Source organism: Nicotiana tomentosiformis, chromosome 3, assembly GCF_000390325.3.
Source record: "Nicotiana tomentosiformis chromosome 3, ASM39032v3, whole genome shotgun sequence".
Lineage (NCBI taxonomy): Eukaryota > Viridiplantae > Streptophyta > Magnoliopsida > Solanales > Solanaceae > Nicotiana > Nicotiana tomentosiformis.
Genome location: NC_090814.1, coordinates 65065067 through 65089455, shown reverse-complemented (window position 1 = coordinate 65089455; position 24389 = coordinate 65065067). Strand labels below are relative to the sequence as shown.

At 38.0% G+C, this 24389-nt stretch overlaps 1 protein-coding gene across 1 annotated transcript; it reads left to right on the top strand.

Moving 5' to 3' along the window:
- Window positions 1-6117: 6117 nt before the first annotated feature.
- LOC138907928 (secreted RxLR effector protein 161-like) lies at window positions 6118-6750 on the top strand. Its single transcript, XM_070198554.1, has 2 exons — window positions 6118-6436; window positions 6623-6750. The coding sequence occupies exons 1-2, from the start codon at window positions 6118-6120 to the stop codon at window positions 6748-6750; spliced, it is 447 nt and encodes a 148-aa protein (XP_070054655.1).
- The last annotated feature ends 17639 nt before the right edge of the window (window positions 6751-24389 follow it).

The following is a 24389-nucleotide window of genomic DNA, read 5'->3' as shown; positions in this document are numbered from 1 at the left end:
ACGCGGGTTGAGTTGAGCACAGCATTTCATCCTCAGACGGACGAGCAGTCTGAGTGTAGTATTCAGATCTTGGAGGATATGCTCCGCGCCTGTGTTATTAACTTTGGAGGTTCTTGGGATCAGTTTTTGCTGTTAGCGGAGTTTGCCTACAATAACAGCTAACAGTCGAGCATTCAGATGGCTCCCTATGAGGCATTATACGGTAGACAGTGTAGGTCGCCAGTTGGGTGGTTCGAGCCGGGGGAGGCTCGGTTATTGGGTACAAATTTAGTTCAGGAGGCCTTGGATAAGGTCAAGATTATTCAGGATCGACTTCGCACAGCTCAGTCCAGGCAGAAGAGTTATGCCGACCGTAGAGTTTGTGATGTTGCATTCATGGTCGGAGAGAGAGTGTTACTTCGAGTATCACCCATGAAGGGTGTAATGAGGTTTGAAAAGAAGGGCAAGTTGAGCCCTAGGTATATCGAACCTTTTGAGATTCTGGAGAGAGTGGGAGAGGTGGCTTACAGGCTTGCATTGCCACCTAGTTTAGCAATTGTTCATCCGGTATTCCATGTGTCCATGCTTCGAAAGTATCACGGTGATCCGTCCCATGTATTAGATTTTAGTTCTGTCCAATTGGACAAGGATTTGACTTACGAGGAGGAGCCGATGGCAATTCTAGCCCGGCAAGTCCGCCAGTTGAGATCAAAAAGTTACCCTTCAGTTCGAGTGTAGTGGAGCGATTAGCCTATTGAGATAGCTACTTGGGAGTCTGAGTCCGATATGCAGAGTAGATATCCCTACCTTTTCACTAGCCCAGGTACTTTTCTATATCTATTCGAGGACGAACGGTTGTTTTAGAAGTGGAGAATGTGATGACCCAAAAGGTCATCTTACGTTTTAGAACTCGAATCTGCGCTCTTAAGCCTAAAAATCTCATTTTTTACCCTCCTCAGTTTGCGTGCGCAGTCCAGGCATGTTTCCGGAAAGCTTTTATGTTGAAAACTAATGAAAATAAGATTCTTTACCTTAAAAGTTGATTTTAGTTGATTTCGGTCAATATTTTTAGTAAACGGGCCTGGATCCGTGCTTTAACGATCCCAGTAGGTCCGTATTGAATTATGGGACATGGGCGTATGCCTGAAATCGAATTCGGAGTTCCCTAGCTTGAGTTATGAATTTTTGATGAAAATTAAAAGTTTGAAAATTATTTGTTATTAAGAATTGATTGATATTTGGCATTGTTAGTATCGGGTCCGTATTTTGGTTTCGGATCCCGGTACAGGTTTATTATGATATTTAAGACATGTCTGTGAAACTTGGTGAGAAACGGAGTTGATTTGACATGATTCAAACGTCCAGTTGAGGAATTAGAAATTTTAAAGTGTTCTTGAGAATTTCATTTGATTTGGTGCTAAATTTAGAGTTCTAGGCATTATTTGGCAATTTGATCGTGCGAGTAGGTCCGTATGATATTTTTAGACTTGCGTGCATATTTGGTTTGGAGCCTCGAGAGCTCGTGTGCCATTCGGGCGATGCGCGAGTTGAGTTTAAACCTCAACAAGGCTGCTGGTGCACAAAATCTGGTGTGCCCGCACCTGCGAGCCTTTGGTCGCAGGTTCGAGCGAAAGCCCCGCAGGTGCGACCCAGGCCTGGACTTCATTTGTCCGAAGATGCGGACTTTTCTCCGCAGGAGCGGGACCGCAAAAGCGAAACCCTGTCCACAGGTGCGGCCCCAGTTGGCCCAGTCCTTTTCCGCAGAAGCGCACATCTTTTCTGCCCATGCGGATGCGCAGGTGCGACCAAAGCACCCAGTGCGAAGGTCGCTGGGCAATGAGCATTTAATTCGGACTCCAGCCATTTTTCTTCTCATTTTCAAAAGGATAGGAGGCCTAGGGCGATTTTTCAAAGACATTTTCTTCCCCAAATCATAGGTAGGTGTTCCTTAACTCGCTTCTTTCAATCTTTTACTTCATTTTACTAGAATTCAACCTAAAATCTAGAGTTTTCATGGTAGAATTAGGGGTTAGGGTAGAAAATAGGAATTTCGGGAATTTGGAAATTTAGACCTCAATTTGAGGTCGGATTCCAAAACTAATTACATATTCGGGCTCGGGGGTGAATGGGTAAAAGGATTTTGGTCCGAATCTCGGGTTTTGACCAAGCGGGCCCGAGGTCGATTTTTCTTCTTTTTGGAGAAAAAATTGGAAAATTTAATTTATGCAATATAATTGATTCCTTTAGAGATATTTGATATTATTGAGTCATTTTTGAATAGATACGAGTGGTTTGGAGGTGAATTCCAAAGGAAAAGCTGTGATTGAGAATTTAGTAGCCTTCGGAGCGAGGTAAGTGTTGTGTCTAACCCTGACTTGAGGGAATTAGGAACCTTAGATTATTTGCTAAGTGAAATTCATGTGAGCGGCGTATATGTGAGGTGACGAGTACCTATGCGCCGCCAAATTTACCTATTTTTCCATGTTTCTCTGTTTTTCTTATATTGTCATTTCCTATGTCAAATTGATACGTGTTATGCTAGTATTATTCAATTTATCGTTCTTATCATGTTTACGGATTTTCTAGTGATAATTGAGTTCTTATTTCAAGTTGAGATTGATATTATGGAACTAGGTATTGATGTAAGGTGTGTACTTGTTATTCTGTCTCCTTGTTGTTATCTATGCATTGCATTATGGTAAGTGAGAGTGTTAATGCACAAAAGGTGATGCCGTGCCATATTGTGAGTGTTAATGCACGAAGGGTGATGCCGTGCCACATTATAAGTATTAATGCACGAAGGGTAATGCCGTGCCATATTGTGAGTGTTAATGCACGAAAGGTGATGCCGTGCCATATTGTGAGTATTAATGCACGAAGGGTGATGCCGTGCCACATTGTGAGTATTAATGCACGAAGGGTGATGCAGTGCCATATTGTGAGTGTTAATGTACGAAGGGTGATGCCGTGCCATGATATGAGAGTAAAAGCACGGAGGGTGATGCCGTACATTTTTCCTTACTGTATTCACTATTCCTGTTGATTCATGGTATATTGACTGCTCCGGTGATCATTCTGTTGTAGTTCTTTATCTTGTATTCCCCTCAGTATGTTTCCCCTCCCGACATTTCCTGTTTAGTTCTTCATTCCTGTTATTTGCGTATACACTGTTAAATTATAAAGGTTGATTTGCAGGTGCCTTGCCTTAGCCTCGTCACTACTTCATCAAGGTTAGGCTCGACACTTACCAGTACATGGGGTCGGTTATACTGATGTTGCACTTTGTACTTTCTGTGCAGATTTTGATACCGGCTCAGGTTGATCGAGAATTGCTACCAGTCCGCTGTCCGGAGACTCAAGGTAGATCTGTCGGCGTTCACAGACCTTGAAGTCCCCATCTATCCTTTATGTCTTATTGTTTTCTTTCATTCAGACAATTGTATTTCTTTCAGACCATTACTTGTTGTAAACTCTAGAATGCTCGTGAATTGCGACTCCAGATCCGGATGGTAGTAGTTAATACCGATTTATGATATTCCGCACTTGTTATATTTCATTGTAGTTAATTAATGTTAATTACTAAATGGAATTAAGAAATTGGTAAATGATTCTCTAATGTTGGCTTGCCTAGCAAGTGAAATGTTAGGTGCCATCACGGTCCCGTCAGTGAGAAATTTCTGGTCGTGACAAAAAGTTACAACCATAGTTGTAGGATCAATTTCTTTAATAATGCCTTCGGGCAAAGTACTTATGCTGGATGGATGTTATTATGTTCCTAAATTTATTTCGAACATAATTTCAGCCTCTATGTTGGACAAGTGTGGGTTTCGCATTAACATAGGCAATGGTATTTGCTCTATTTATTATGGTAATGATTTATATGTAAATGGATATCTCCAACATAATGTTTATGTCTTACCTAATGTGAATGATAATTCGATTATGCATGTTTCTAGTCTTAAGAGGAAAAGAGATGATCAAGTAAATCATACATACCTTTGGCATTGTAGGCTTGGTCATATTATAGAGAAAAGAATTAACAAGTTGTACAAGGAAGGGAACCTTGATAAATATGATTTTGAATCATATCCAACTTGTGAATCATGTCTCAAAGGAAAAATGACCAAATCTCTATTTATTGGAAGTGGAGAAAGAGCTTCTGAATTATTGGGACTAATACATAAAGATATTTACAGGCCCATGAAAATTCAAGTTAGAGGTGGATATTCTTACATCATCATCTTCACTGATGATATGTCAAGATATGGATTTGTGTATCTTATGAAACACAAATCTGAATCTTTTAAAATGTTCAAAAGGTTACGTAGTGAAGTTGAGAAACAGACTGGTTAAAGTATTAAAGTACTAAGGTCTGATAGAGGTGGAGAATATCTTAGTGAAGATTTTACTAGTTATCTTAAAGAGAATGAGATTCTCTCAAAGTGGATACCTTCAGGAACACCACAACACAATGGTGTGTCTGAAAGGAGAAATCGAACCTTATTAGATATGGTGAGATCTATGATAGGGTTCACTGATCTTCCAATAAATTTATGGGGATATGCTTTGGAAGCAACAACATACTTACTTAATAAAGTTCCCACTAAGTCAGTCTCTACAACACCATATGAGATATGGAAAGGACGTAAGACTAACCTTAAACATATTAAAGTTTGGGGTTGTCCAGCTTATATTAAGAGACTGCAGTCTGATAAACTTGACTCAAGATTTGATAAGTGTAGGTTCATTGGGTATCCCAAAGAAACAATGAGATATTATTTCTATCACCCTTATGACCATAAAGTATTTGTGGCTAGAGGAGCAACCTCTTTAGAAAGGGAATTTCTTTTGGAAGAAAATTATAGTGGAGAAATAGAACTTGATAAAGTTCAAGAAACTAATGAATCAACACAAAATCAAGATCATGAGACACAAGTTGAAGAACCTTTTTTGGATATTTTGAAGTTGACAAGGAAGTTGCCATCTTCAACGGTTGAAGTTCAAGAACTAAATGTAGTTCAAGAACTAAATGTAGTTCAAGAACAGGTTAATGAACCAGTTCCAAACCAAATTGAACAACAACCAAATCCAACACAAGATGAACAAGTTGTATAAGCACCTTTTGGAAGGTCTACACGAGAACGTCATATACCAACTAGATTAAATCTAATGGTACAAGATGATGTATCAAGTGAGGTTTTTCATAATGATGATGACCCTAAGACCTATGAAGAGGCCATACAAAGTTCTGAATATGAGAGATGGCAAAAGGCCATGGAATCCATGAAGAAAAATAAAGTATGGACTTTAGTTGAACCTTCAAAGGATATAAAACCTATAGTCTGTAAATGGGTTTTTTTAAGAAAAAACATTGAAGCAGACGGAAAGGTGGAGACCTACAAAGCTCGTCTTGTTGCCAAGGGATATCGTCAGAAAGAAGGAGTCGACTATGATGAGACTTTCTCTCACGTGGCAGTGCTCAAATGAATTCTGATTTTTCTTGCTATAGCAGCATACTATGATTATGAATATGGCAAATGGATGTGAAAACAACTTTCCTTAATGGTGAGCTATAAGAGTATGTGTACATGACATAACCTGAATATTTCACATCTCCGTCTGATCATAATAAAATTTTCAAGCTACAGAGATCCATTTATGGACTAAAGCAAGCTTCTAGAAGTTGGAATATTCATTTTAACAAGACAATTGAAAAGTTCAATTTTGTTAGATGCGAAGAAGAACCTTGTGTGTACAAAAAGGTTAGTGGGAGCACAATTATATTCGTACTAATGTATATTGATGATATATTGCTCTTAGGAAATGATATACCGACATTAGAAAGTACCAAGATTTGGCTATCTGAACAATTCTCTATGAAAGACTTGAGAGAAGCAACTTATATATTGGGGATAAATATCTATAGAGATAGATCTAGGAAGCTGCTTGGACTTTCCCAGTCTTTGTACATTGATACCATTTTAAAGAGGCATAACGTGGATAATTCCAAAAGAGGCTATCTTTCGATAGGCACTAGAATTACTCTCAGTAGGGAGGATTGTCCTAAAATACCTGAAGAGAGAGAACGCATGACTAGGATTCCCGTATGCTAGTGCAGCGGGAGCTATCATCTATACCATGACATGTACACGTCTTGATGTGGCTTATGCACTAGGAGTGACTAGCCGATATCAGGAAAATCATGGTGAGGAACATTGGAAGATGGTGAAGACCATGCTTAAGTACTTACAAAGGACTAAAGACCAATTTCTCATCTATGGAGACTCTGAGTTGAAACTTGAAGGTTATACTGATGCAAGTTTCTCTTCAGATAGAGATGATAGCAAATCTCTTTCTAGTTATGTATTCATCTTAAATGGTGGTGCAGTGAGTTGGAAAAGTTCCAAACAAGCTACAATAGCTGATTCAGTAACTGAAGCAGAATATATAGCAGCTAGTAAAGTTGTATGAATAAAAAAGTTCTTAATTGAACTTGGTGTGGTTCCTTCAATAGAAGGTGCAGTTCCATTATTGTGTGACAACACTGGAGCCATTGCTCAAGCAAAAGAACCAAGATCACACCAAAAATCCAAACATGTTTTGTAAAGGTATCACTTGATAAGAGAGATCATTGAACATGAAGACGTCGAGATTCAAAAGGTTGATGGAAAGCAAAATGTTGTAAACCCATTCACTAAAGCTCTTGGCACAAAGGAGTTTGACAAGCACAAGTGGAAATTGGGAATAAAGTACAAGAGCGATTGGCTCTAGTGCAAGGGGGAGATTGTTAGGGATATAGTAGATATGCCCTAGATCCAATCTCATACTTCATGATTTGAAAATATTTTTATGAACGTTATTTGATATAAATATATATGGCATTTGTTATTCTTTTATCATAGTTATTATTAATTATTTGGTTAACTTGATAATGTCCTTGACTAAATTTTGAGACTTGTCATCGTGATGGATCATGATAATGAGAGTGAAGTTTTTTATAATTTAATCTAAATTTGTTCCTGATCATAGGATTATTAATTTAGATATTAGTAATTCGGTTAGATCAATATTTATATGATCATCTTTATTGGATAAAGATTAGTTGATCTCATTAACTAAATCACATAGATAGATGACGCATATAGAGATATGATCATTGAACCGACTCATTTGATAATTCCTAATGGTTACAATTATCATAAAATGTCAATAGGATATTCTCTTGAAGAATGTGATGTAAGAGTTTCCTTTGACCTGATATCATTATAGTAATTGACAAGTTATTTATTGTACTTTGATACTAGACACCTATGACCCTAGGGTGATAGTTGAAAGGATATTGGGTATGATTAAATGCTTATAGAATTAGTGATTGATCAAGATGAAATCTGTCAACTCTTGGTAATGAGTTTAAGCTCCATGTTATCGTGAATTCTAAACAACCAAACTAAGACCTTGGACAGGGCAATTGAATGATAGAATAAAAGAGTTTCTTAGGTCATTTAATGGTCAATTATATTTGACATGCACACATAGATGGTCACCTATTAGGATTTGACAGTTAAACCATATCCTAGGGTGACCCAGAGCTATAAGGATAGAAGGAATTACTACATTATTCTTCTATTGGTTCTTGAGAGTAAATTGTATACTTCATTCTATCCAGTCATTAAGGAGTGTTGCTAGACGCCACCCTTGATTAGTATATTAATCTAATTAATTTTACTACTGGTTTAGTATTGAACCTATGGGGCCGCACACTAACGAGTGTTCCGATCTTTGCTAAAGGATTAATTATTTTATTATTTGATGATTTTTAGTCAAATAAATTAATTTATTAGTCCAAATAAAATATTATTATATTCTTTTCTAGCATAAAGGATATAATTAATATTGTGAACAAATTAAAGTTTTCTATTTGCAATAAAAAATTAAAATTATATCTCTTAGTTAAAATATATCTGTGATATATTGTCACGACCCAAATCCACTATAGGTCGTGATGGTGCCTAACGTCGCCTTCAGGCAAGCCAACAATGATTAATCAACGTAGTTACTCATTTTATTATTTTCGAAATCATGAATCCCATTAAAATAAGTAGAGTAAAACCTGGTACTCGCAGAAAACCCGTGATTTTATTTTTCAATTTCCGTATAAAATATAAATTACAAGGTGAAATGGTAATAATTACATGAACTACAATAATGAACATCCAGTAGGAACCCCCAAAATCCGGTATCACAAGTGCATGAGTATCTACTGAGCAGTACAATAATAATACAATATATGTCTGGAATACAAGATAGACATGAGAATATAAATAACTCTGATGGAGACTATGTATGTTGCGGATCGTAACATGGAACGCTACTCACAGTAAAGTCCCCGCAACAGTCGCGCCTTTGCGCCCAAAAGACCACCAAACATATATACATACTTGCACAATAAGTGCAGCAAGTGTAGCATGCGTACGTAAATCAACGCGTACCCAGTAAATATCTATCCTAACCCCCGAGAAGTAGTAATGAGGGGTCGACATTGACACTTACTAGTGGTCTAATAACTCAAATACAGTAGGAAGTAAACAAATTATACGACAGGGTAATAAACAGTATAAACAAATATAGGTGCATGGTATGATCCTCTTCCGAACAGTAAACTCAAACTCTCAATTATCAATTACCTCCTCAACCGGTGTATATATGAAATGGACCTCAACAGATAGGTCGTCACAACTCAAGTCAGTAAAACACACGGATCCCATACCGAGGCGTACGACCTGATCCCATAATAATGTATACACTACCGAGGGTCAAACGACATGAACCATAGATGCATCTATTATACTGCTGAGATTATCCGCTCCCATTAGACTAAGAAGCTTTAACAAGTCCTTGGCCCCACTCACGAATATACGTGTGAGTTATGAAATTTAAGGAAAGCTTTGCAATGAGTACGCACAATGCAAGAGAAATTCATAAGGAAAGCATAAATTATTCCGGGGATTATCAAGTAGCCCGTCACATCGTCTATCACCCTATACAAGTCTAGCCTCATGTCGTAACGCAAAATAAAGAAATTAAACGACCAAAGATAACTCAAATAGTACAATTATAGCATGGCGTGAACCTAAGTCTACCCGGACATAATCAGGAATCCTAGCATACACACGGACACACGTCACCTCATACGTGCGTAGCTCCCACAACATGTAGCACACAATATTATAACACCTACGGGGTAAATTCCCCCTCACAAGGTTAGACATGAGCTTACCTCGCTCCAAAATTTTATAACCGTCTCAAACGCCACTCTAACACCACAAACCGATGCCTTTTGCTCCAAAACTAGTCAAACAATATGCAACCCAATAACAATATACTCCAATACTCATAATAAATTAATTTATAACAATTCCCAATGCCGCTCGAAAAGTCAATGAAATCAACCCTCCGGCCCACGTGCCCGGATTCCTAAAAATTTTGAAGATAAACTTTACCCATAACACCACGAACTCAAATATATAATTTATTCTCAATTCCACGTCCAATTTCGTGGTTAAAAATATAAAAATACCAAATTTTAGGTTTATTTCAAAATCCCACAATTTCCATAAATTTTCATCTATAAATCTGTATATAACTCATGTATTTAACTCACAATAGGTGGGAATAGCTTATCTCACAATGGATGACAAAAATCTCCTCTTCAAGAACCCCAAAAGTCACCCACCCAAGTGAAAAATGAGTGAAATGGGCAAAAAACCCGACTTAAAACCATTCTACTCAGGCCTGTTCTTCTTCGCGATCGCGGAAATCCCAGCGCGATCGCGAAAGCTAACAACTAGCTGCCCAAAATTCCTCAATCGCGGTCGCGAACATCCACACGCGATCGCGAAGCTTTACCTCCCAGAACTACACGTTCACAAACCAACAACCGCATTCGCATAAGGCAAAATCCCTGGTCCATCATTCCTTCTCCTCGATCGTGGTTCCCAAGTCGCGATCGCATATAACAAACTAGCAGCCCCCCAAATTCCTTCATCGCAATGGCGTACATCACCTTGCGATCGCAATGCACAACACCAGCACCAACAACCAACAACATTTGAAGCATCCAAACTTGGTCTGAAACCATTCTAAAATACACCCGAGGCCCCCGGGACCCCTTCCAAACACACCAACCAGTCCCAAAACATGATGCCAACTTGCTCGAGGCCTCTAATGAACAACATCCAAACTACGAATCGATGATCAAAATCCTTCTTTAAACTTTCAAACTTTGATGAACGCATCCGGACCATATCAAAATATTCCAGAATGATGCCAAACTTTGCGTACAAGTCATAAATCATGATACGAACCTATTCGAAGGACCGGAATCCCAAACGGACATCGACAACATCAAAATTCACTTTAAATCAAACTTAAGAAATCCTTGAACTTTAAAAATGCCAACCTTTTATAATAAGCATTGAAATGCTCCCGGGCCACCCGATAATCGACCCGAATATATGCCCAAGTCCGAAATCATCATACAAACCTATTGGAACCTTCAAATCCCTATTCCGAGGTTGTTTACTCAAAAGTCAAACCTTGGTCAACTCTTCCAACTTAAAGATTCCGAATTGAGAATTTTCCTTCCAAAATCACTCCAAACTTCCCGAAATTCAATTCCGATCACACGTACAAGGCATAAAACATGAAGTGAAGCTACTCGAGGCCTCAAATCGCTGAACGACGTTCTAGATCTCAAAATGATCGGTCGGATCATTACATTCTCCCCCACTTAAACATACGTTCATCCTCGAACATGCCAAGAACTGCTCCGGAGTTGCCCCAAAATCACTGTTCAACACCTTGTGCACCTACCTTTGTCACCCCAACCTAGTTGAGCACATTAGCTCAAGCCAGACTGAAGATCCTCCCTTTTATTTAGTCAATAAGCCTTAGAATCAAATTCCAACCTCTAAATTTCACTACAAGACCTGATTCTAAGATGCGAACACCGTATCAATCACTACACACTGTACCAAAACATGATCATACACATTTTTTGAATTCACACCATGCACAGCATAATTCACACGCCCATAATACATCATCCGACCACAATAGCTGCAATTTCACGAATCTGATGCCCGCAATATACCTCATGACACATGTAAGCCCTGTTCCAACTCTCGCAATACCGCCACGATGAAAGAGATGTGTAGAAACTCATAACCACTGCCAAAACAATAAATCACGAGGTCTCTTTACCTGACAAGAATCATTACCTCATTCTGAACCGAATAACGATATTTTCTCTTTAATATACCCTACTTAACTTCGATCGCACTGATCTCAGGTCCAATAATCTCGTCTTACCCAGTACAGGCTGCTCGGGCAATAAGCCACCTCAAACACCGTCTAAATCTTACATGACGCCATCAATGTGCTGGCAAGGAACTACTCAGCCCGCATAACGAATGTAACAGCCAAGCCTATGTTATGGTTCCATCTCAAATATAAGAAACAAGGCACACAAATCAGTATAAGGAACCGTACTTAAAATCTCATAGTTGCCGCGTGCAACCCGGTCCAACTATGACACTTTTGCGGAGTGTAACCTGATTCGAATATGACACTATTTCAGCGTGCAACCTGATCCGAATATGACATCATTTCAGCGCGTAACCCGATCCACACAACATACTCATGGCGGCGTGCCACCCGATCCAAACAATATACTCGTGGCTGCGTGCCACCCGATCCACACAATAATTAATAAGGAAACACCCATCAAGCTGTAATGCTTATAGTTACGAATGCTTGAATATCGACCACAAGTACTCCAAGTGCATAATACAAGCCCTGGGGAGACGGGTAGCGCCATACGCTACAAAAACCCAAGCACGACTAAAGTGCAGTAAATAACCTACATTTCGAGAGCCATCGTGCTAACACCACAAACTACCCGAGATCACAACACATGTGCGAATAATCAAGCTGTCTCACAACCCACCTGACACAATAGAGTATTACATGGAATAGCTGAAGACCGGAATAACATTCAATGCCCGAAGACTCCTCCGTAAGAAATGTTGTGCGAATAAACACATTTGACTTGACGTAGAGCACACAGTTACATTAGACCAACCAACGTACCTCAAGCCGATTATGATCATACCATACTGTGACAACAACCTTTTAAGGATCCATAATGGCCCTATTCTTGACACATACGAGCAGCTGTCCACTCGGACCAAACTCCCACAGTCCACAACCAACTGACTAGAGCGCCTTTCAGGCATAAACTACCATACTTGGTTTCAATCCTTAACAATTAAGTGACTAACATAACACACTTATACAAATTTCCCCGTGGGATATGCTCCCACGACCTTCCGCACCAGGTAGCAAAGTTCGCCCCTCCATACCACCCATCATACTAATTATGTAAAGAAAATCAAGAATCCGTAAATCAATACACAAAGCCTCTTACACATGACACCGTTCTCAGGTGACACTAAAGAAAATACTAGCTTACTCTGAACATCTAAATTCTTCCCTGCTCATCTGAGCTCGTGACATTCTTGTCAACACCAAACCGCAAACTTGATAATCCACTTTCAATTCCCATGCCGCTCACTGCACCTATCATGTCGCTACGCGAGAGTACAAGAATTCATCATAACCCCTGAACTATTAGTAGAATAAATACTTCATTGGCTAGAAACCTTTCACTTAACTCATTTTAAAAGAAACAATGCAACACACAACTGAATTCCCATAACCGCAGTAAATACAAACCTCAAGTTGTGGTCTAAACCGCCATAATTCTTCCGGGATCCATTTACACATAACAAGGCCATTTGAATCAAACACCTCTCAAATCAATCAAATTATAGCAGCTGTCAAGCCCGCACGTACAACCATAAACCACCTGTATAACATAACACGCCGAAGGAACCGATCATTGCCACAATCACGCTGATTCAAACCATTACTAACCTACCCAACTTCTTCCAATTTACTCTTGACTTTCCTTAGAGATAATAATTGCTCCATTCAAAAACATAATGGACTCAATCAACACTCATCCCGAGTGACCCGAATCATGAGGCCACATCGTCTCAGTACCCATGAACCATCCCATACCCTCTTGACGCGCACAATAGCATCTCCAACTGGTACGCCCATTCTGAAAGACCTTCCGCGAATTCGAAACTATTTCTCTCATTTCACCAACACTACTCCGCAGACCAGATGATAACATACAAAATTCCCCAAGTATTTTTCACACTCTGCTGCAAAATCCCGATCTTTAGTCACATAATGAACCCAAAAATCCTTAGACACCACGCTTACCTTCTCGAACCCATTAGATCCATTGTTGAGAGTCACCCACTCTGACTTGGTCCCGAATATATAACCTAACTCTAGTGCGCTGATAGCACATGAACACTCCCAAAGAAGCAACCGGATGAATTCTTTTCCTCGTACATCACATCCACAATAAGCACAAACTCTGCGTCTTCCCAAAAACCTGCACATGAGTCGATAAAGCGAAATATAGCACACATTCATCAAGTTCTTTGCTCGAATTACCCCTGATGTTTTCTTTTCTTAGTCATAAATAATCCACCAATGCACCAATAACCAGAAACCGCACAGGAAGACAACCACATGATCCAGTCGTAGACGGTGGGCTCCCCCACTTAACTTTAAGCTACAATCACATGAATCTAGAAACCACAAAGATTCCTCCTTCTCAATCATCATGATCTCGCACCTTTAACGCGCCAAATTTCTCGAAATCTCTTGTTAAACTTTTCATAAAACACCCTGAATTATCAGCCACAATTGCCTATTCGACCTCCCGCTGAGTAGTAAGTAGAACTCTTCGTAGAAGCTTTATCAAAATCATGCAATCCCTAACCTACTCATAGGAGATAACCCACCTGTGGAATTTCATACCGACATCTTCCAACGACGCTGTACTGGGTACCACTACTACAAAATTAGTAAACCCTCCTAAACCCATGCTCGTTCACCGACTGTACAAGTCTGTTCATTCCCCATTAACATCAACTGAAAGTCCGATAATACCTTCCAAACTCGAAGTCACGTTGTATCCGATAACGATAATAAAGCACTTACAACCCCTAAACACTCCAAGCCAACTTCCTCCTGTCATATTCTACCTTCCCTAGCACAGTAGCCACCATTCCAAATAAAATCCGTAGACCTAGTCACTTTCCACCATGATCCATAAATCGCTCTAAACTTTTCTCAAGGCATGTGGCTATCCTACCACAGAATCCATATGCTACTTCGCCACTCCCACTTCGATTAAACCATCTCCTTTAAGCAACTTCTCGAACTCTGCTTTTCATACTTGACTTGCTAGTAATTCAACCACCACGAGACACCTCCCACCATGTCTTTCCTCATCCTTCACTACCCAAATGTTGCATCAAATCAAAATCCATCTCTATAGCACCTGAACTAATAAATTGCTTCCAACTCTAAGCCCCCTCGAAGATCATCTTTCTCTAGACATCAGCATTCGAAACACCAATTCGATTCTGAAACCGCTACACACCGCCATCTCTGACAACCGCTTCTTAGACACTATTTCACCACACCCTACCCCGAAGGCAAATCAAGAAGACCATAACATCGACGAACCTTAATGCGCTCAACAAGGACGACGACACCACATCACAATTGAGAATTTCACCACGCTCAAAAATATTAAGTCTCGTTACTCTATCAACCAAGGCCTGAGTATCCATAGTCCGATTGCTTCTTTTCCGCTGGAATTAAATGTTGAACCTCTAAACCATGCACTGAGAAGTCCTCCTTTCGATTCATCCACGGTTTCGACACATAAACAAGCACCTTACCATTACCCCAACACTGTGCGATAATAACGCATGAACATCATAATAATCTGTGCATGGCCTCGAAACTATAGGAAATACATATACTGGGCTGAAACGACAGAAAACCCTTCCGCAAGGCGACGATAATAGCTTGCCTGAATACGCAGGGAGAAACATCCTGCACCATGACTGCAGTACCACTACAACTCCTCGGTGATCAATTCATAACATGTGCTCCACGTCGCACAAGATTGAGTAGGAAGGAAATGAAAGCATAAACTTCAGTGAAATCAAATCGCACGAAGAGGAATCAAGAAGGGAAGTACTCCTAACAACCCTATAGCCTCTTGAATATAAGAACATACGTCTCTATACCGATCTGCAAGACTCTATTAGACTTGCTTATGACTCGTGAGACCTAAGTGAACCTAACGCTCTGATACCAAGCTGTCACGACCCAAAATTCACTATAGGTCGTGATGGCACCTAATGCCGCCGTCAGGCAAGCCAATATTGATTAATTAACTTAGTTACTCATTTTATTATTTTCAAAATCATGAATCCCATTAAATAAGTAAAGTAAAACCTGGTACTTGCAAAAAACCCGTGATTTTATTTTTCAATTTCCGTATAAAATATAAATTACAAAGTGAAATGGTAATAATTACGTGAACTACAATAATGAACATCCAGTAGGAACCCCCAAAACTAGGTGTCACAAGTACATGAGCATCTAGGAGCACAATAATAATACAATATCTGTGTGGAATACAATATAGACATGAGCATATAAATAAGTCTGATGGAGGCTATGTATGATGCGGATCGTAACATGGAACATAACTCACAGTAAAGTCCCCGCAACAGTCGCGCCTTTGCGCCCAAAAGACCACCAAACATATTTACATACCTGCATAATAAGTGCAGCAAGTGTAGCATGAGTACATAAATCAATACGTACCTAGTAAGTATCTAGCCTAACCCCCGAGAAGTAGTGATGAGGGGTCAACATCGATACTTACTAGTGATCTAATAACTCAAATACCGTAGGAAGTAAACAAATTATACAATGCCCGGAGTATATATGAAATAAACAGTATAAAAAAATATAGGTACGTGGTATGATCCTCCTCCGAACAGTAAACTCAAGCTCTCAATTATCAGTTACCTCCTCAACCAGAGTATATATGAAATGGACCTCACCAGATAGGTCGTCACAACTCAAATCAGAAAAATGCACAGATACGCTGGTTTCTTGTCAAATATTACGTACAACGCTGCCGAGGTGAACAACCCGATCCCATAAGAGTATTTATAAAAATACCGAGGCGTACGACCCGATCCCATAATAATATGTACACTGCCGAGGGTCAAACAACACGAACCATAGATGTATCTATTATACTGCTGAGGCGAACGGCCCGCTCCTATTAGAATAAGAAGCTTTAATGGGTCCTTGACCCCACTCACAAATATACACGTGAGTTATGAAATTTAAGGAAAGCTTTGCAATGAGTATGCACACCGCATGAGAAATTCATAAGGGAAGCACAAATTATTCCGCAGATTATCAAGTAGCTCGCCACATCTCTACAATAGGGAGTCTATCACCCTATACAAGTCTAGCCTTATGTCGTAACGCGAAATAAAGGAATTAAACAAGCAAAGATAACTCAAATAATATAATTATAGCATGGCATGAACCTAAGTTTACTTGGACATAATCAAGAATCCTAGCATACGCACGGACACCCGTCACCTCATACGTGTGTAGCTCCCACAACATGTAGCACATAAGAATATAACATCTACGGGGTAAATTTTCCCCTCACAAGGTTAGACATGAGACTTAACTTGCTTCGAAGTTCTATAACCGGCTCCAATGCCACTCTAACACCTCAAACTGATGCCATTTGCTCAAAACCTAGTCAAACAATGTGCGAACGAATAAAAATATACTCTAATACTCATAATAAATTAATTTATAACAATTTCCAACTCTGCTCGAAAAGTCAATAAAGTCAACCCTCGGGCCCACGTGCCCGAATTTCAAATATTTTCAAAGATAAACTTTACCCATAACACCACGAACTCAAATATATAATTTATTCCAAATTTCACGTCCAATTTTGTGGTCGAAATCCACAAATATCAAATTTTAGGTTTATTTCAAAATCCCATAAATTTCATAAATTTGCATGTATAAATCCGTATATAACTCATGTATTTAACTCACAATAGGTGGGAATAGCTTACCTCACAATGGATGACAAAAATCTCCTCTTCAAGAACCCCAAAAGTCACCAACCCAAGTGAAAAATGAGTGAAATGGGCAAAAACCTTGACTTAAAACCATTCTGCCCAGGCACGTTCTTCTTCGCAATCGCGAAAGCCAACAACCAGCTGCCGAAAATTCCTCAATCGCGGTCGCGAACATCCACACGCGATCGCGAAGCTTTACCTCTCAGAACTACGCGTTCGCGAACTAAAAGCCGCGTTCGCATAAGGCATAATCCCTGGTCCATCATTCCTTCTCCGCAATTGCGGTTCCCAAGTTGCGATCGCTTAGCACAAACCAGCAGCCCCCCAAATTCCTTCTTCGCAATCACATACATAACCTCGTGTTCGCGATGCATAACACCAGCAACCAGCAGCATCCAAAGCACCCAAACTTGTTTTGAAACCATCCCAAAACATACCTGAGGCCCTCAGGACCCCGTCCAAACACACCAACAAGTCCCAAAACACAATGCCAACTTGTTCGAGGCCTCAAATCACACCGAACAACATCCAAACTACGAATCGACGATCAAAATCCTTCTTTAAACTTTCAAACTTCCAAATTTCGACGAACGCGTCTGGACCATGTCAAAACATTCCGGAATGATGCCAAACTTCGCGTACAAGTCATAAATCATGATACGAACCTATTTTCCTATGGAAATTTCCATAGCAACTTCATAAGAAAGGCTTATTTGGTGGAATCCTCCTCACGAATTCACTATAGGGTTAAGAGGAACTTCCAGTTCCAATCGAATCATATAGCTCCTCAATTTGACCCGGTCCGTGGCGCTTTGGACATCGCAGGAAGACCAAGATACACAAAGGATTAGTAATTGAGTCATGCAACGGCTGATGAAAAGCCAGCAACTTGTTGGGAGTCATATTTGGCTTGGACCTAGCTGAACCGGAGAGCCCCAAAAGGCTCGGAATCCCAAATGGATATCGACAACATCAAAATTCACTTCAAATCAAACTTAAGAAATCCTTGAACTTAAAAATGCCAACCTTCCATAATAATTGCCGAAATACTCCTGGACCACCCGATACTCGACCCGGGCATACGCCCAAGTCCGAAATCATCATATGAACCTATTGGAACCTTCAAATCTCGATTCCGAGGTTGTTTACTCAAAAGTCAAACCTTGGTCAACTCTTCCAACTCAAAGCTTTCGAATTGAGAATTTTCCTCCGGAAACCACTCTAAACTTCCCGAAATTCAATTCCTGAAGTGAAGCTACTCGAGGCCTCAAACCGCCGAACGACGCACTAGAGCTCAAAACGATCGGTCAGATCGTTACATATATATAATGTAAATTGATATTGATCTATAAAAAGGTAATATATAATATTAATTTATTCTTATAATCTAATTTGAATTGGATCAAGGGACATGAAAGTCCAATTGGAATAACTAACGTGCGGCTATCACAAACCCATTTAATATGGGATTGAATTTTTCCAAAAAAGGAAGATTATGTGAAGTCCAAATTGTAATGGACTTTGAAAGGAAAAAAAGGAACCCACCATCTTTTTCTTGCCCTATTGGAAAAGTGTTTTCACTTCATGTATATATACACATATTTGTGAACGTGAAGAGGTGGTCATTGTGAAAAATCACAAGGTGTATGCGTCGCACGAAATTCTAAGAGAAATACTTTCTTGACAAGAAAATAGTTTTCTTTGTTTTTTTTGGCTGAAAGTTTTTGAGAAAAATTTCAGTACAATATTTTCATTTAATTTGTTCACGGGTTTCATTGATCAAAGAGTTGATAGCAAAAATCGGTCTCGGTGTGGATACGCATAGAGTCTTCGCACTATCGAAGAATTTTGGAACGAAACTCTCTTCACCAGGTTCGTCTCAGATCCGATCTTTGACATGTAAATAAATATTAAACACGAAAAGATCTTCGTAGGATTGTTATTGTCTTCTGCTGCGTATTATGAACACCTATATGCAATCCTTCAAAAGGAATATTTACTTCACTTTTGGTACTACTAATGCTATTTGTATTTGATGTTTGCACATAAACTTTCATCATTTAAGCATGGTTAATTAATACAATATTTACTTCATTAAATCACTTAACTATGATAAATTAAATTAATTTGATATAAATATCAGACACAAATAAATATTTACCGCTCCATCATCGCTTGTCCAATTTTAACATAGGATTCAAAGACAGAGGCTCACTTCCCTCCTTTACTGGCCTGCTCATGGAGTTATTAATGATTTCTTAAGGTTGGAATCTTGTATATTATTTTTCAAAAGAACATAAAACACATATCAACACATTGCATAAATTAAAATGACAAATAATAAATAGACCAAATATCATTTTTCTAGTTTAAAAGTGACAGCGTAATTTTATCTTATAGCACTAAAGGTAGTAACTATCTTTTGTAACTAGAAAATCACTTTAACTTTATCTAGAAGATGATCTTGTGAACAGGTGGTCTAGCGAATTCAAAATTTAGTCTAGGTCATGGGTTCACAACGAGAAAATTATAGAAGCAAAGAAATGTTAGTTCAATAAAACAAAACACAAAATAATTTTCGATCTCACAAGTTGCTTGTGTCTCCTTAAGGAATTTAATTCGCTCACTGTTGCCCAAGGTTATGGATTACTTTCTCCTAAAATAGAATAGAAAAACTATTCTGTAATACTGGCAATCAAAATTATAGAACTTCGGTGAACTTAACAAACAGAGCAAATCACACTTGACACTTTGTTTATTTGAAAAAATAATGCAACAATGTAGAAAAGAAAGAAATTTTCAGATTTTTCATATATAAAAAATGAGGCCAAGCCTCTAAATTTATAGATAATGAAAGGGTGAGATGAAGAGGTGCAATCCAAGAAGTGCCTCTTCCATTTCTCATTCACATCCTTTAGAAAAATCCAACAATCCCTCACATGAATGGGGAATGACCATATTTATAAAAACATGCATAAAAAATTGTGTTATTCGCAAGCAAGGATTAATCACATCTAGATAAGTAGGTTTTTCTTTGAACTTTCTGTAGTGAACTTATGTTAACCGTCCTTGGTTCTCATTGTTGTGTTCGTTTCAGCCATGAAGACTGTCTGGTTTCATAAGTACATATAGAACTGGCCTTATAGAATTCTCCTTGAAGTGGCTAACACTTCACACTTACATAGGTAATTCCTAAACGTGTTATCTCGTAGATACACTATTTGATATACCCCGTATCAAACTTAGAAACCATTAAAAAACCTTAATGTTTTATCCTTGGTATTGAACATTGTCTTCATCACGAGAACGAGCCAAAGTTTTATGTGACAATGTTGAACTGTCATTAATGACTTTGTTTGATCTCCTTGGACCTAGATCTTGAGATTTTCAGTCTTCTAGGTAGAGTCACTGCCACACTGACTTGTCCTCGGCCATACTCCCATTCCCCCCGATGATCATTCAACTACCTCTCTAGTTAGGCTTTTTGTAAGTGGATCCGATACGTTATCGCTTGACTTCACATAGTCAATTATGATAATTTTTCTAGAGGATAGTTGGCTAATGGTTAAACATCTTTGCCATATATGACGAGATTTTCCGTTACACATAATGCTCCTAGCCCTTTCTATTGCCGCTTGACTATCACAATATATGCATATAGGTATCGTCAACAATTTAGGCCAAAATAGAATATCTTCAAGAAACTCCAGAGTCATTCTGCTTATTCACCGGCATTGTCTAAGGCTATAAACTCAGCCTCCATTATAGAGCGTGCAATGCACATTTATTTAGATGATTTTCAAGACACTGCTCCACCGATTGTGAAAATATATTTACTTGTGAATTTAGAAACAGTCCAACCGGTGATCTAATTTCCATCACTATACCCCTTATTAACGCGAGATATTAATTGTAGTACAAAGCATAATTTGAGTATATTTCAAATATCTCAAGACTCGTTTCATTAGCATAAAAGATTGATGCAAACTTCCTTATGTCGTAGACTAATACGTCTCGACTTTATATTATATACCAGATTATTGACTATACTTAATGTAGTAATATTATATTATAACAACAGCTGGAATGCTTGGCATCAGTTGTGGCTATAATTTTTTAATATTTAACACACTTCACAACCATTCTACCTTTTACTAGCATTTTTATGCTATTTATTCATATTCCACAACAGAATATACGTATGTACGATATGCAAATTATAACATCTTCATTCATGAAACAAATCCAAATTGCTATAAATTTTTTTTATTTTTATCGATTGGTTCACCATATAATAAACCAATGTATCAATACACTCGTTCATGAACGGTCATATTTATACAAAATGTAAAATAACGTAGGTTTCATGAAAAGTCACAGCTTTCCAGGTGACAACCTTTCATAAAAGAGCTAAGAATTATAAATGTTTAAGAAAAAATACATCATTTCTAGAAAGGCACGTAAACAACTTTCGAACTTGTAGTTTTATCACTAGTCATCATTAAGACTGAATAAGTAATGAATTCACCGGTTGCCATATCAATATCCACTAAGGATTCGTGGGGTTCAAAAATTATATCATTTAAACATTACGTCTAACAATTGGCTTTTGTGATGCATAAATTAAAACGCCCCCACATTTCAAATATTTCATACGTCTTTTCTATTGTTTGTTATCAACATATCAAACAATAACTATATGATTTGGAGTATTAATGTAAACACATTTGTTTACATTCATTAATTTTGAAATAATTTGATAATATTATGTGGTCAAATTTTGCATGTCATTGTTTGGGTACTTATTTTAGTCCATAGAGAGACTTAACAATTTTGCACACCTTCTTTTCTTTTTCAAGAACCACAAACCCTCCAGGTTGTTCCATGAAAAAAGATATAATCCAAATCTCAATTTAAGAAGGTTGTCTTCGCATCCATTTGATGGATTTCAAGACCATCTACTGTAGCAAATGCTACTAACATTCATATGTACGTAATACTCACAATTGCTGAGTATGTGTTAAAATAGTCAAGACTTTCTCATTGTCTATACCCTTTGACAATAAGTCTTGCCTTATATATGTCACCATCATATTTTATTTTCCTCTTGAAAACCCATTTGGAACCCAATGGTTTATTCCCTAGAGTAAGATCGACTAACTCTCAAGTATAATTATTTAATATGAATTCTATTTCACTATCGACTGCTTCTTTCCGAGGTAGACATAACTTCTTTCAAAGTTTAAAGAACAAGAATATCAGAAAATTTGATCCAAAGAAAGTAGTTGTCCTTTGACGTTTACTACGTCTTGGATTTACCTTATTAGGTGTATTTTCCTTTGATTCTTCCTGAGGTCGCTTAGATTTTTTACTAGATGACTCACATTCCTTTTTATACGGATAAATATTCTCAAAAAATTTAACATTATTTGATTCTATCACCATATAAATATGAATGCCAGGATTTTCTGATTTATGAACCAAAAATCGATATGCTTTACTGTTTGTTGCATATCCTATTAAAAATATAATCAACGATTTTTGATCCCATATCTACTCTTTTAGAGTTAGGACTTGCACTTTAGTCAAATACCCCCACGCTTTGAAATATTTCAAGTTAGGCTTTCTTCCTTTTCATTTTTCATATAGAATGAATTGTATTTTGCTATGGGGAACTCGATTGAGTATTCAGTTAGCTGTAAGAATAGTTCCCCCCCCCCTCCCCCCCATAAATTCTGGGTTTGTCATCTCATTTAATGGTTGATTCTTTCTTTCTACAATTTCATTGGATTGGGGGCGTGTATGGGGCAATGTTTGATGAATAATGTCATATTCAAAAATATTTCTTCAAAAGGAGATTCATATTCGCCGCCTCTATTACTTTGTAGAGCCAACCACATGAATTGTTATTTGTGCCACGACAGAGTCAGAATTAATAATGGTAAAGTTTTAAATCTTCAAACCAATCTAACACAACTAAAATTTAATGGTGAAGTTTTTAATCTTCAAAGCGAGTAATATCAGACACAACCAGATCTAATAAACAGTGAAGTTTTTTTATCTGCAAATCGAGTAATATCTGACAAAAATAGATATAATATATGGTGAATTATTTAGTCTTCACACCGAGTAATAAATTGGAGTAGAAAATCACTAAGACTTTAATCTACAAAATAAGTAGAAAGTCACTTGGACTTTAATCTCCGACAAATGAGTTGAACGTCGCAAAGACTTTAATCTCAATAAACGAGTAGAAGAATATCACGCAGATTTTAATCTCAACGCAAGAGTAGAAAATCACGAAGATTTTAGTCTCCAATACAGGAGTAGAAAATCACGAGAATTTTAGTCTCCAAAATAGGGGTAAAAATCACAATATTTTAATTTTCTTTTCAAATGGCCTTCCAACCTAACCATTGTAACCCCAAACATTTCAACAGTTTGATATATTATTCTTTATCAAACTCATATATGTATATCTTTATATATTATTTTCATGATATCAAGTATACCTCATTAAACAAAAAATGGAGTGAACAAAATATTCCTTCCTCCGTAGTAATATTTGTTTACTTCACAAAGTAATATCCGTACTAGAGGGAAAGTGTCACGACCCAAAATTTATCTAGTCGCGATAGAACCTAACCCAACCCGTCAGATAAGCCAATTAACAATTATCCAATTTAATGAGATTTAATAAAAAAATAATAATACAAATGCTTTTATACAAGAATTTTCCAAGGAATGGTAGTACAAATCATGAGCGTCTAAGATTTAGAGTTTACAAAGCTAGTATGAAATAAATACATCATTTGTCTGAATGTACATAAACAAATTTTCATAAGTCTAGAGCTACCATGAACAAGAGGCAGTTGTGACTGGAACGTAGGTACGTCTTCAAATCCAGCTCCCGTCGTGCGCATCAACATCATCATCCAACATCTGCACGCAAGGTGCAGAAGTGTAGTATGAGTACATCCGACCCCATATAAAGTAACAGACCTAACCTTAGGTTGAAAGTAGTGATGAGCTGGGACAAGGGGAAGAGTCCAACTCCAATAACCAATAACATCTCATAACAACACAATTTAAAGCGGCACAAGTAATAACTCAATAAATAGATGCTCAGCTCGTATACAATTCCGAAAAATAAATATTTTCTTTTCAAGTATAATAATAAAACTCAAATCTTTTGCGAAAATCACTGAAAATATGAGTAAGTCCGAAATTTGTGATTTTTCTCAAAAACCTTTCAACAGTAAATAAGATGTTGCA

Bases quoted from the DNA above. Each gene is read 5' to 3' on its own strand.
- LOC138907928 (XM_070198554.1), top strand. From the start codon at position 6,118: ATGACATGTACACGTCTTGATGTGGCTTATGCACTAGGAGTGACTAGC. The intron at 6,437-6,622 runs GTAAAGTTGTAT...TTGAACATGAAG, and splicing joins AGCAGAATATATAGCAGCTA to ACGTCGAGATTCAAAAGGTT.